This window comes from Mya arenaria, chromosome 6 (genome assembly GCF_026914265.1).
Source record: "Mya arenaria isolate MELC-2E11 chromosome 6, ASM2691426v1".
Classification (NCBI taxonomy): Eukaryota; Metazoa; Mollusca; class Bivalvia; order Myida; family Myidae; genus Mya; species Mya arenaria.
In genome coordinates, this window is record NC_069127.1 from 23,052,866 (window position 1) to 23,067,039 (window position 14,174).

The window sequence follows — 14,174 nt, forward strand, 5'->3', positions numbered from 1 at the left end:
TTTCCTACCTGAACCCATCTCGCGAACGAAACATATCAAGTCAAAGGCGGGGACGCCGAAAATAGGTGACTCTTCCACGACACTGGTCAAACAAAGACCTACCTCTCGAAAGGATATGGTCCGGTCTCTCCCGAGTGAGCTCATGCGCAATGTATGCCATTCAACTTATCTAATAGTGTGTTATGACGAGTGTCTCCATGTAAACAATATAAAAAATCTCATTTGTTTTATTTTACCATATATATACCTCACTTCCTTTATATATACCGTTCCGTATCCGACAGTTCATGGAAACCATACGGCACCATACAATGCATCCTTTTATTTGTTCGGAAAGTTCATTTATATAACGTGTACGATCATGCTTAAATTTCTTCATACAAAGAAGCTGTTACCAAACCAGAATTCGACTATCAGTTCAAGTTACCTATAAGTCATTGTTCTATTAACAATTCTAGACTATTTTTAGCATATTAAAGACTATTTTGAACATGCTTCCGTATATCTCAAGCACTAAGAATTTAAATTATGTTGAGATATTGGCTGTTTTCTTAATGTAGGAACATAACTATCGATATGACAAACTTGACTTTCTTAATTTATTCATCCACATATCGAACAATTCTTACACTCATCAATTATTTGTGCATAATCCAATGTATTAAGTAGTTGTAGTTTTTATACTGATATGTAAATTTCCTCAGGATAGCTCCAAATGTATCTGAACACGTTTTAAATATATTAAAAGGAAAAATATGTCGATATTTCTTTATATCCTCCAAAATGCTTGATTATGTATATTTGAAACAAACGTCAGAAGATTTCTCCTTTTCCAGTATCTTCGCATTAGTCCAATTCTTGAAACACCTCATCAAAATTCAGTTGAGTCTCATTGAATGTCATTTTACCTGTAACAACATCGACCTAGTATGCGGTTCGAAACACTGACCGCCGGTTTGGCATCAGAGGATGTATGATTCATTAACACTTTTGAGATGTTTTCAATATTTCAAAAAGCTACAGAAACTAGGTATGTTTATCAAGAATTGTTAGGTACCGCCTTGGAACGGTCAGTAACATATAAATTTACTGGGGGTTTAAACCAGTTTATGTGCACAAACCTCACATTTATCCCAACAATCCTTAATAAAGATAAAGCGCAATAGGTAAATCTTATCAAAGTATACCCGAGCGAGAATAGCGTTACCTTTATGCGTGGTATAATTGAGTATCAGGTTACCCTTACAAATGAGATCATCGGTGTGGATCGCATACATATTGGAAGAGAAATACAAATCTAGCAATCGATATATTTACCTGAGTTGTGTCAACTTTGTTTATTCTACTGAGTTTGAATTAAGATATGTGTGTCTATAAAGAATCCCATCTCAATGTATGACATGAGATTAATAGAATGGATAATTTATATAATAACTGTTTAACTCCATTGTGGATAGTGTTAATACTGAGTTTAACAAAATATAGTAAAGGTAAGCATATACGCCTTTGTTTAAGCATGATTCACTGTGCATAACATGTCAACAGACAATTGAATATTGAAACTTTTCGAGTATAAACGGTTTGCTCAGCATACATACGGAGTACAGAAATCTTCGACATCGCCAAACAATCACAGCCAGATAAACAAACAAAGGTTAGGCTAATGATTGTTTATCAAGCAATTTTATGAGTTATTAGATCATTATTCAAATGTTTTATGGTTATATATAGTGCACAGGTAATGCTTATATCTATAAACGTGCATGAATGTTATTTATTTTAACAACTTGTTCAAAGTAAGCTATGATCCGAAAATTTGTTGGCTAATTACATCACGTTGTAACTCGCCACGACCATATTCGACTCCCAATGAAACGGTTTATTTGTTCACATTCAAAACTAATAGAATGTGTTTTCTGAAATAAAATGACTCACACGATTTAATGTCGAGCAGTTATTTTGTAAGACCTGTACAAGCTTTTAAGAAACAGGGATATCTAAAGTTAACCGTTGATACGCGTCGTCCTATCAATATCCTTAACAACAATCTTTACGTTGTCAGGGTGCTAGGCTTACCTTAGTGTCTGAACAGTTAAACAATTCATTCGTAAGGAATCACGTGACTTAAAGTTGTTCACACACGGGTCACCACGGTCACATCCACAAACAAACAATCAAGTAGCTGACGTTAATTTCTAAAACAATTTTAGACATAAAAATATGACTAATTATTTTAGCATATTAAAGACTATTCTATTTTCTGCTTTTACACTTGTGAAATGTTTTAGATTTGCTTTTATTGTAATAATGCGATTATTGGCATTTTTTTTAACTCGACGGTATCTTGTAGAACTTTGGCCAAGAACCCATTTAAGTCACGTGATTCCTCACCCTAAGCTAATCAATTCTCAGTACCCTACTACCTAGAGATATTTTCTGCTGACAAACATATGGTTCAAATACATGCTGATTTCAACCAAAACCACTCCTGTAAACCCTATGATGGGCGTTTTAATATCGCCAAATTTTGCCATGAGTGTAGCTATTGTCGTATGTTACAACACATCGAAAGCAAATGTCCTCTATGGTGTTATTGATGCATCATAGTGCCCAACTGCGCCCTTGACGGTCACGGCTTCGCTTCTGCCGGTGACACCCTTCTTTTGTTTATTTGTGTTTATATAAAACTAATTATATGTATGAACTTATCACCTTTAAATTTTAGATATGTTACCAACAGTGAGTGATAATACTTTTATTTCATTGGTAGCCGACATATGCTCGTTTGAAGCAGGCACATGTGGATGGAGGAATGTCCTGAAAGAAGATGACATTGATTGGAGCGTTGGCGATTGTAGTCATTTTATACACACGAATTTGAACGGAAATGGAATTGAATCTCAACAACAAAATACGACAGGTAATTTATTTAAAGAAAATAACACATATACAAGTAATTAATTTCATTAAAGTCGATATGACCCATCATAAAATCAAACAAAATTAAATTAAGTTATTACACTTTGATATGAATAAACAGTATAATACACAGTTTAACATGTAACACATAAAAAAAGAATTATTATTATTAATTATTCATATTTATTAAATGGACTTGATACCGGATTGTCCCCAAATGGTCAAATACAATAATTCCTTACAACAAGCCCCGTTTTGTCAATGGGGGTCGGTAATATATCATTTTAAGATTAAAATAATAAACACAACCACTATGTCGCAATGTCAGCTGTTTATCCGTTTAAAATAGCGAACACTGAGCTGCCAATTAGCATTTTAGCAATTCGCTGTCATTTTCAGCTGAGTCAACCTATTTTAAAAGCTTCTATTCCGGTTCCGTCCGTTTTCTGTTCTTCCAGGAAGCCATGAAATATGTATACTTAGCATGTCAAAGTCACGTGATAAGTACAGATAAATATACCGACGCTATTTTAAAACTAACTGCAATGTACGTGCTAGACAAACCTAGTAATTTCGAATTGGAAAAATCCCCCAAAATGCAAAAGGTGCATGTCTCGTAAGCGATGTGATGCATTAAAGGGCTAAACACCGTATGATGAAAAAGCGAAAAAAAAAGAGAAAATTGTCAAAACACTGAGATAAACATGATATCGGTGTGTACAATGCATTGAAACTTACCAACTGAAGTACCACATAGTTAACAATAATTTATTTTTCGCAGTTTTTTCGTATTTTTCCATTAAAAAGATTATAAGTAATGTATATCTAATAGAATTAATTCTTATGCGTGATTGGCCCGTCGATGTTATCACGTGATATTACCAAGTTAGGTATTTAGCCTAATTATTCCAACTGTTTAGGGTAAACCTTTGTAACACAGTGGATACAACAATGGACTACAATTTTGGCGACATCGTTTCAAACCCGGTCTCCAACTTAATTATTTTTTTACATTTTGGTATAAAAAAATTTCAATTGTGATATCAAAGAGTAAAACATTTTATTAAATAATTGTCCTCAGATCCGCTACAGAAAAAAACATTTTTTGGTGCTAATCTGGTGTATAATCCCTTAAATAAGCAATATTTTTTCAATGGTAAGATCTAGTGTCTAGTCAATTTAATGAATGTAAATAATAGTGACAAACAGTTTTCTTATAAACAATAAAACATTTAAAAAAAATAAAAAGTGTGATACGAAATATACCATACGAAATCTAATGAGACACTCTCTAATAATTTTTTTTTTTTGTGAACAGTTATCCAAATTATTTTAGGGAGTTAAAATGAAAAATACTCCAGGGCTGTAAAAGGACGTCTCACATTAAGAGTCAATAACAATTTAAATGATTTTTTTATATAATTCTGGTTATGTGTGGTTCTTTTATACAGGGCATGTTTTGATAAAATATAACGCATCATAACTTTAACACATTAGCACATGTAAACATATGCCAAACGAACAATTCGCAAGACAAGGGTTACATGATTTGCATATGATAGATTTAGTTTAGTAAAAATCTGGTATTATTAACTATTAAGTCAACACTCTTAACTGATGTCCGTTGGTATAAACAGTAGAGTTATAAAGGGGCAGGGTTCATATCAATAAAGTTACCATTTTAATCAGTCCAATTGTTTTGTTCCTAGAGTCAAACTGGCAAGGGAGAGCAAACATGTATTTAATGCTTATTTCGTAAACATTTGTAAAATAGGGACGAACACTCGAACAGACGAACCTATATATAAGTACATGTATATAGAAAGCATTTAACATATGGAAGTATTATATTACAAAAGTTCACAAGTTCAATATGTCGCTATTTTTAATTGCTATTACTAATAAATGTTTGTCAACTTGTATTCAGTTCTGATGCCCAAACGTGGATAAACTGTTATCAGCATACATTTAGGTGGTTAAACAAAAGTGACGATGAAAGCTCTTGTACTGTAAAGAAAGCGTCATGACATAAAAAAACAACAACATTATATTTGAATAATGTTGAGGGATAAACCATTGCAAAAAATAGCTAAAATTACCTTTAAGGTATCAAAATCTCACATGCTACATATAAAAACATCAGATTGGTTTTTAATTCCGTTACTTATTAGCTTGAAATGAAAGGCCGTGAGACAAATGGAGATTATAGCACCGAATGCGCTTCATGATGTATACAATATATAAAAATTCCCAAGCCAAAAAAAAAAATCAAAAAATCTTTTTTTTAACGTTTCGTCGCTATGTTGTAGCTAAGATTCAAAATTCTTACTTAAACCATTGCAGATACGGAATACCTGTATCCCCCTGAGTACCATTGCACTCATTTACAATGAGCTTGAAAAGAATTCTTAGTGGCTTTATTCGTACATCAGGCGCAGGATTTCAATACCGTGGTCTTTCTTTTGATGGTCTTGCGTACAAGTCAGTTCTTTTATATGCTTATCTGCAATTTTCATACGGCTGTAAATTTATTATCAAATCTTAATTTCAATTGTTTTCTTATGATGCTAAATATGATAGAAAGAAAAAGAAGTTGTATAAATCAATAAATTAATTAAACGAAACATTTAAATACGTTATCATATGCACTAAGCTATGAAAACTATGAACTTCCCATCTAGACGTAGACACTAAGTTGTACAATACATCGAGCTAAAGGTTATTCACAGAGACACATGCATTTGATACAATGCATTTGCATAAAACGGACACATTAGGTATAAACATTTACAAAATGTCCTTCTAAACTGTTGGGTTTGAATAAATTGGTCATCTCTGCGGTGCAACATGGCATTGCGCTCGTCTTTTGTTCAAGTGAAGACGATGGCGTTTCGCCTAAATTATTTACAAAAGCCATTTGAAATACTATTTACTTGTCTTTAGACTTGAAAATTATAGTTGCTTGTAATTCGTGCACCTCTCGTGAATGTGATATGGTGTTCAAAGTATGGAGTATAAAGTATTAAATCATTCTGCAACCATACACTTGTACTTTCATAACAAACTGGTAAAGTATTGTCTTTTCCAGATAATTGTGCGTATATTGAATCATTTGGACCGCACTCGGGCGGACACAGAGCAATGTTGAGACAAGCAGTGATGATCAAGACACCTGTTGTTATCTCATTTCAAGCTTTTATAAACACCGATGCCGGTACAAGAATGTATTGAATATTAGTTAATGACTATTACACTCATCATTTAATTCCGACGATGTATTTCAATTATTCGAATGTCAATTTCATTAAAAAACAATAATAATTCGGATATATGCCAGAAATAGATTTAAATATTATTTTCAGGAAATTTTAGAGTGTTCCTGCATACATCAGATAAGTATCATCTATTCTGGAAATCTAATTATATGAAGAGAGACACGTGGGTATATCAGCAAATTAATGTTTTCGGAATAGAATCGCCATTTTGGGTGACATTTGATGCCGAAAGAACGATCTCCCAAGATGTCGACCACAATAAAATTGCAGTTGATGATATTGCTGTTAATCATATCAACTGTAAGTATTTACCATGTTACAGTTTCATGCATATAGGCCATGTTATATCCGTTTTTCAATTAACGTCTTCGGTGTGTTTAACACTCCGTTGCGTTGAGCGTTCAGATCTCTAACATAATTGATTACCATATTGTTATACTAAGCATTATTGTTTTGTAATGTGTGTCTCTGATTAATTGACTTTGAGCTTTTCGCCTTAAAATAAGTTCATAGCTAACTTGTTGTTAGCGTGCCCCATCACTGTCCTATCCAATGTTAAATATACATACTCGAAAATGTAAGTAACAAAACATTTTTATTTTTGCATATCGTTTCAGTTATTCAAAATATACATTTTGTAGACGGTCCTACACCTATGTCCGGGCGAGTCGAAGTTTTAATAAATAGTCGGTGGGGGACTGTTTGTGTGGACCCAGCCGATATTTTCTTTGCGGTGGTTGTTTGCAGAATGTTAGGATTTTCTACGTAAGAAAACTATTTTATTGATAAATTAAAACCACATTTATTAAATGAAAACTACATGTACAATCGTTACATACTTGATTGTCAAGCTGTTGCAATACCAATAAACAACACTATCACATTGTTAGGTTTAACAGAACAACAATACTTTCCTTGCTGAGTTTAAAAGTCATTCTCACAAGATATAGTATATAAATGGGCCAAAGTGAAGGAGATGCACTTGCAAACAATCTAGCCAAGTCAGCATAGTGTCCAGCATATGCAGGCATACATTTAATCTAAGTTGTGCTTGCAATCATAATACCCAACCTATTCTTACATATATATAGTGTCCAATCCATACTTTCACATATAATGTCCAACCTATGCATGCATACATAGTGCCCATCCTAAGCTTGTATGCTTAGTGTCAAGCTTATGCTTGAATACATTTCAAAACGTGAACAATAGTTGAAACAAGTTATTTATAAACGTTCATACAACAGTAATGATTGAAGGTGAGCTCTTTTCGTACACGGTAGCAATCAACTTTTTAACAGTAAAACTGTAATGGAAAATGACCAAAATGCAATAGATTAGTGCTACATGTACATAGGTAAAGATCCTTCGTGACGTTCGAGGAAGAGAATTGTAAGTTATCTTCAAATGAGTTTGCAGCAACAGACAAAACAAACAAATTGAATTGAACAATCACGTTTTTCCAGATTCCCTGACAGCAAAAGGGTATTTTCTAGCAAGATGGTATTAATTCACTTTCTACATCGATTCTGTCGAGACTTATTTAAGTCTATGATCCAAATGATTCTATAAAGTGCATCGATACAAGGACTGAGCTGAACCCAAAAATCACATGATCATGACAAATAATTATATGCGCAACAGAATTAAATATCGGAACAGTGTATACCTTTAAATCAAGTTAGCACAAAATAACTCCACCGCCCTCTACATTCCGTTGTTTTCATACCTTTCCTACGAAAAACATAAGCTTAATTTCCAGCGGCATGATGTCTTTACAACAATGGTGGGGGAGAGGGATGGGTACATCAATTTAGTTATTAATTTCCCGATATATATATATATATATATATATATATGATAATTATTTATCATGATCTTACTTTTTTTTGCAGAAATAATGCACAGACACTAAATTTGACTGTGTACCAGCGTGGCTTTGAGGCACAGCCGATATGGTTAATTGGTGTTACATGTAATGGGTTTGAAAGCAGGCTTGAAGAGTGTGGACGTTCGGATGTTCTAAACGCCTGCACTCATTCTGAGGATGTTGGAGTTTCCTGCAATAATGAGACAGTCACAACGGCTACAACAGCAACAACGGCTTCTTTACGAGAAGGTAAACCAATAGTCATTGATAACACTTTACACTGGTTTTCATGTCTCGTGTGGGGTTTTGTCTCACTTTCATTTATATTAAGGCCTCTTGTTTTGCTTTCAAGCAAGGTTAACTAATGGGTTGTTCGTGAGCAATCCATTTAGGACCTTATTGGTAAGCTTGAATCTATATCTATTGCTATTGATTTGATGATTGTCCAAAATGATCCCGTAGAAAGTCGGAACAATCACATTTTTATTATTTCTTTTGAGATTGTAAATGAGTGTATTCTCTTATAAATAATTTTTATATTTTCAGTCAGTTAATGTTTGATTTAATTCGCAACACTTCTAACCACTATGCTGTTGCTTGTTTTAGATATACTTGGGAGTCATACGAATAACAACACTTTCATTATTGTATGTAGTTCGATAGCTGCAGCAATTTTCTCTATCAGTCTCTGTTGCTGTGGATTTTGTTGGTATCGTTATAAAACATGTTCGAAGGTCACGACAGGACAGCAAATCAGTGAAACACAATATAACGTGGAAACCAATGCAAACACTATCATCACTACAAATCCCCTGCAGAGTGATGGAACACATCCAAAATCCGACGACCCACCTCCGCCTTATTCGGAGATATGCTTCTTACCCTACAACGATGGATACACAATGCAAGTGCACTACCAACTCTTGTCTGAGCCTCCATCCTATGATTATGTGATGGCTTCGCCTCGTAATTACAACGTGCATACATAGATGATGAATTCAAGTGGCCTTCGGAATGGTTTGAAATATCGGAGATATCAATATTTTCCATTACCTTTATACTGGTATGTTTGTATATAAAACAGAACACTAGAATTTGGAGTGAAGTTTTACTTTATGAACTCGTTCTTTAGTAAATCGATAGTATTTAGTGTTAACTATGTTGTAATATCATCGTTATATTTCTGTTCAATACGTTTCAGAAAAATATTTAATTTGTTATTGAAATTATCCTAATTACTTTAGAGACATTTTGATTATTATTCAAATAAAATGATGATTCTTCATAAAGAACAAAGATAGAAAATGATGAATGACATATTTTTAAAACTTAAATAATAAGAAATGTGAACGATTCACAGTGTCGGGGGACAGTAGGTGCGCATACTATTATGATTGTGTATTCATACTGGAAGAGAGCTATTTCGAAAGCACACACAACAACAAAGGTATGAAAACGATAGCCTAGGTTTGACTGAGATTATTCTTAGACAGAAATGAGTGCAACACTGTAGACGTTTCGTGATAATGTCTTAAGTATTCGTTTTCAAGAGATGTTGGGGCGTATTTCAGTATCCCGAATGACCAAAAATTAAATTACTACAAACATTTTTACAAAATTATAATAAGAGTCGATTTCATAGCATTTGGGGAACGGTTTTTGATCCTAATATAGAAAACAAAACAGCAAGATAAGAGCAAACATAAATTTTTGTTAATGATGAGAAAATCTTTATTAAGTTGTAATTTGTTGTTAAAAAGTTATTTTCAAAACAATCCCATCATGAATACACAAAGAGCAAGCCATAGATTGCGCATTTTGAAAATAAAGTGATTTCGTGCCAACTGATATTAACTACACAAATGACACATGTACAAATCATAACAAGTCATGGTCTTACCCAGTCTTTGCAAAGTTTGACCAGTATTTAATCATTTTAATAGACAGGTCTGATTCCCACTGTTTGACCTCAGGCTTATATTTCAGACCCAAACCGAAGGTCAACTTATCACCATGGTCAGCTCTCGGCAGCCATATGGGAGTTGTTGGCAATACAATTAAACCTCTCTGCTATTGCATTAACCATGTATGATGTATCGCGAGTACAGTTAATGAAACTCACAGACCCATCACCGCTATCAGATATTGACTTTAGAATATATTTCTATTATCACTCGGGTACATGAATTGAAGAGCAACATCGTTATTCGCTCCGAGTTTCCTCAAAAATATCCTATGTTGTCAATTGGTATTGTATTTTAGTGCAATATTTATGTGTAAAACTGGAAATTATAACGACATTAAATGTAAGTGCGGGGCGACTTATAACAGCTTCAACACGGCACTCACAAAACTGCTATTACATCAATATTTATGTGAAAAACTACAGAAACAAGTTCAGTAGCAGAAAATTTAAACATATGATTATTTAAAAACTTAACACTACCGTTCTCAGTTTCTATAAAACTGGAAATTAGTCGCTGATCCCAGAATCCAAAATTAGCCGGGCAGTTCTTACCGATGGTGCGCAAGAAACCCAGCGGCCCGACTCTAGTATTCAACGTTACTAAGATGTCTTTACCATAATTGACGTGCTCCTCTCCGTAAATCGTGTCTGCATAGCCTAAAATAAAAGCACCTCTCTATATAAAGGTTATTCCAGTGTGTGCCCTGTCGGGAGCGGGGTCTTGTCTAGAGCCCAAATGTTATGGTACAGACAATATTGGTCCTCTACTCCTACTTCTTCTTCACCCGGAAGATGAATTTGTTGACAAATGTTCTTGCAAGCAATATCTCAAACGTGAATTATAGCCTGCAAAATATTTCCATCTTTCATATTTCATGTGACTTTGGCTATGTCTGGATTAATATTACTGTTGGTTGCAATAGATCGGTATCTCGGGATCTGTCATCCTGTTAGGGATCTTGTCGTTGACATATATGTTACCAAAGGGATATCCGCAATTTCAGTGATTTTGGTCTTGTTCAACTTGCCATTGTTTGAATTTTATGGAGCTGCTCCAAACGACACCGTGTACAAAGAAAGGTACAGTGATTAAAACATTTCAATGTCATTACAAGGTGAAGTACCAAACTTCAGCCGTGTGAACGTTTTTTGTGTGTTTTGGCCATGTTAACATTCCTGTCGGAAGTGATTGCAATACAAAAACGTAGCTGTAATGGCATATATAAGTTGCAAAAGCGTAAGTTCACACACCTCGACATACGCAATAAGAAAAAACACTTACTATAGGTAGAAATGCATTCTCTTAATTGAAAAAAAACGCTTTCCATTTTCCTTCTCTTTCCTAATTGAATGTTTTAAGTCAACCTTTAGTAATTTTAGAATGCCATTATGTTTTGCTTGCAATAATATGTTTTATTCCTCGATAACAGTGAAATTAAATAAATTATTTTATTAATACTTGGATTTACCTTGTATGTTACATTATGCTCATATATTAATAGCCCATTTGTGATGTTTTGAAGTCATCTCATTTGAAATACTGTGATCCATATTGATGCTAACATTTAATTGAATAATTAACCAGCGACAAGAAAATACACCCGAGGGCGTAATCAATTTATTAAGTACCCGAATGAAAAGTTTGGTATCTCATCGTATGGTATAAACTGGTTTTGACGCTCTGTAAACTCCTGGCCTCTATCGAAACTTTTATAAAAGGATCAAGCTTAACTCATGTTTTAAGTATTTGTAAAAGTCATGTAATATCCTCATCTTAATGAGTTTTGAACCCTTTAAAAATTATTTTAAAAATAATCATGATAATTTTTTTGTTGTTAATATCTAAAAAAGTCAAGTATCAGCAAATAATTTGGCTTCATGAAATAAGACACATAAGCCTGTTATGCTTATGTTTTTTCGAGAATTTTGGACCTGTTTTCTTTTCATTTCTGTGTTCATGCAATATTAACTAACAGTTTACAAAACAACACAATTAATATGCTGCAGCACATTCAAATCGGAAAATATTTTTATCATTGTTTTGCATCATAAATTACATTTTACAACACATATACAAGTAGGTGCGAATGCTGAAAACTAGGGAATAATGTCGTTTAGGGGACACGAATATTGCGTACCTTTGCCATTCGGTCAAGCACATGAACGTTACCAGACCAGGATCTTCTAGGTTTTCGGGTTGAAAAGAAGGTATGCGAACCACTATGCCCATATTTGCATATGGTATATAAAACACGGATGCTGTAAACCAGCGACCTTATTAAGTCCAATGGTATATTAAGATTGCCTACCTTTGAACCTTGATGTAGCTTGCGGATTTAGGGTGTGCGGATACGCAGAAAAATGCGTATCAAAATGGCTAAAGATGACGCGGGCACTGAAAACTGGTGACCTTATTATGTCGATCACAGATTGCAAGCTTTCGACAATCGATCCTCCCGGTTCGCGAATGCGTTGGCACATATACATCTCATATGAACATTTACAGGCAGCCGCGTAGGCTACAAACCAATGACCTATTCACTTCCCACGTAAAAACAAGGTTTATTAGCGATAGGAACCAATCCTCCTTGGCATTCGCCGATAAATGAGCACCAAATAGTAAATATACAGGAAGGCATTGACGATTAAATCTGGTGACCTTATTACGTTCCAGGTGAAAACAATGTTGAATACCGTAGAATTCTATCCAGCAAGCGAATAGGACTAGTCCAGTCTTTTGACGAAAGATGCGCAGCAAAATGCTTCGATGTACTTAGACACGAAGGTGCAGACGCTTGAAACAAATGACATCATTATTATCCAGATCAAAACAAAGTTGCCCACCGTTCAACCTCAAATTTGATCAAGCCATTCGATTTTACCCGTTACATTCGACCCAGCTCTTCAACTGGCACGGCCCTTTTCCTCCCAGAAACATGCGTACAAACATGTTTAACAATATGTACACTTGACGAGGCAGACACTTAAGATCGGTGTACTAATTGCATCCCAGTCTTTACCAAGGCTGCCTTTCTTTGACACTCGAACCTGCTCGCAAAAGGACCCGGTCCGGTCCCTCTCTGTTGCACTCAGAAATATGTGCATCAAAATGCCTATAGGTTGAAATACAGAAAGCCGCGGCCAGTAAAAGCTGGTGAACTAATTTCATCGCATAATAAGACAATGTTTCCTACCTGAACCCATCTCGCGAACGAAACATATCATGACAAAGGCGGGGACGCCGAAAATAGGTGACTCTTTCACGACACTGGTCAAACAAAGACCTACCTCTCGAAAGGATATGGTCCGGGCTCTCCCGAGTGCGCTTATGCGCATATATATGTCATTCAACTTATCTAATAGTGTGTTATGACAAGTGTCCCCATGTAAACAATATGAAATATCTCATTTGATTTATTTTTCCATATATACCTCCCATACCTTTATATATACCGTTCCGTATCCGACAGTTCATGGAAACCATACGGCACCATACAATTACTGCATCCTTTTATTTGTTCGGAAAGTTCATTTAAATAACGTGTACGATCATGCTTAAATTTCTTCATACAAAGAAGCTGTTACCAAATCAGAATTCGACTATCAGTTCAAGTTACCTATAAGTCACTGTTCTATTAACAATTCTAGACTATTTTTAGCATATTAAAGACTATTTTGAACATGCTTCCGTATATCTCGAGCACTAAGAATTTAAATTATGTTGAGATATTGGTTGTTTTCTTAATGTAGGAACATAACTATCGATATGACAAACTTGACTTGCTTAATTTATTCATCCACATATCGAACAATTCTTACAATCATCAATTATTTGTGCATAATCCAATGTATTAAGTAGTTGTAGTTTTTATATTGATGTAAATTTCCTCAGGATGTCTCCAAAGGTATTTGAATACGTTTTAAATACATTTAAAGGAAAAATATGTCGATATTTCTTTATATCTTCCAAAATGCTTGAGTATGTATATTTGAACAAACGCCAGACGATTTCTCCTTTTCCAGTTTCTTCGCATTAGTCCAATTCTTGAGATACCTCATCAAAATACAGTTGAGTCTTTGAATGACCTTTTACCTGTAACAACATCCACCTAGTATGCAGTTCGAACCACTGACCACCGGTTTG

General features: G+C 34.5%; 1 protein-coding gene across 3 annotated transcripts; it reads left to right on the forward strand.

Annotated features, from left to right (window-relative positions):
* Nucleotides 1-1,278: 1,278 nt before the first annotated feature.
* Nucleotides 1,279-11,488, forward strand: LOC128237529 (scavenger receptor cysteine-rich type 1 protein M160-like). 3 transcript variants are annotated; one of them, XM_052953116.1, is made up of 7 exons: nt 1,279-1,490; nt 2,771-2,920; nt 6,008-6,133; nt 6,282-6,494; nt 6,836-6,959; nt 8,090-8,313; nt 8,671-11,488. In XM_052953116.1, the coding sequence occupies exons 1-7, from the start codon at nt 1,415-1,417 to the stop codon at nt 9,051-9,053; spliced, it is 1,296 nt and encodes a 431-aa protein (XP_052809076.1). In that variant the 5' UTR covers nt 1,279-1,414; the 3' UTR covers nt 9,054-11,488. The 3 variants fall into 3 exon arrangements, with proteins under 3 accessions (XP_052809076.1, XP_052809077.1, XP_052809075.1); XM_052953117.1 differs by having other exon boundaries at nt 1,280-1,654; nt 6,812-6,959; XM_052953115.1 differs by having other exon boundaries at nt 1,280-1,490; nt 6,812-6,959.
* The last annotated feature ends 2,686 nt before the right edge of the window (nt 11,489-14,174 follow it).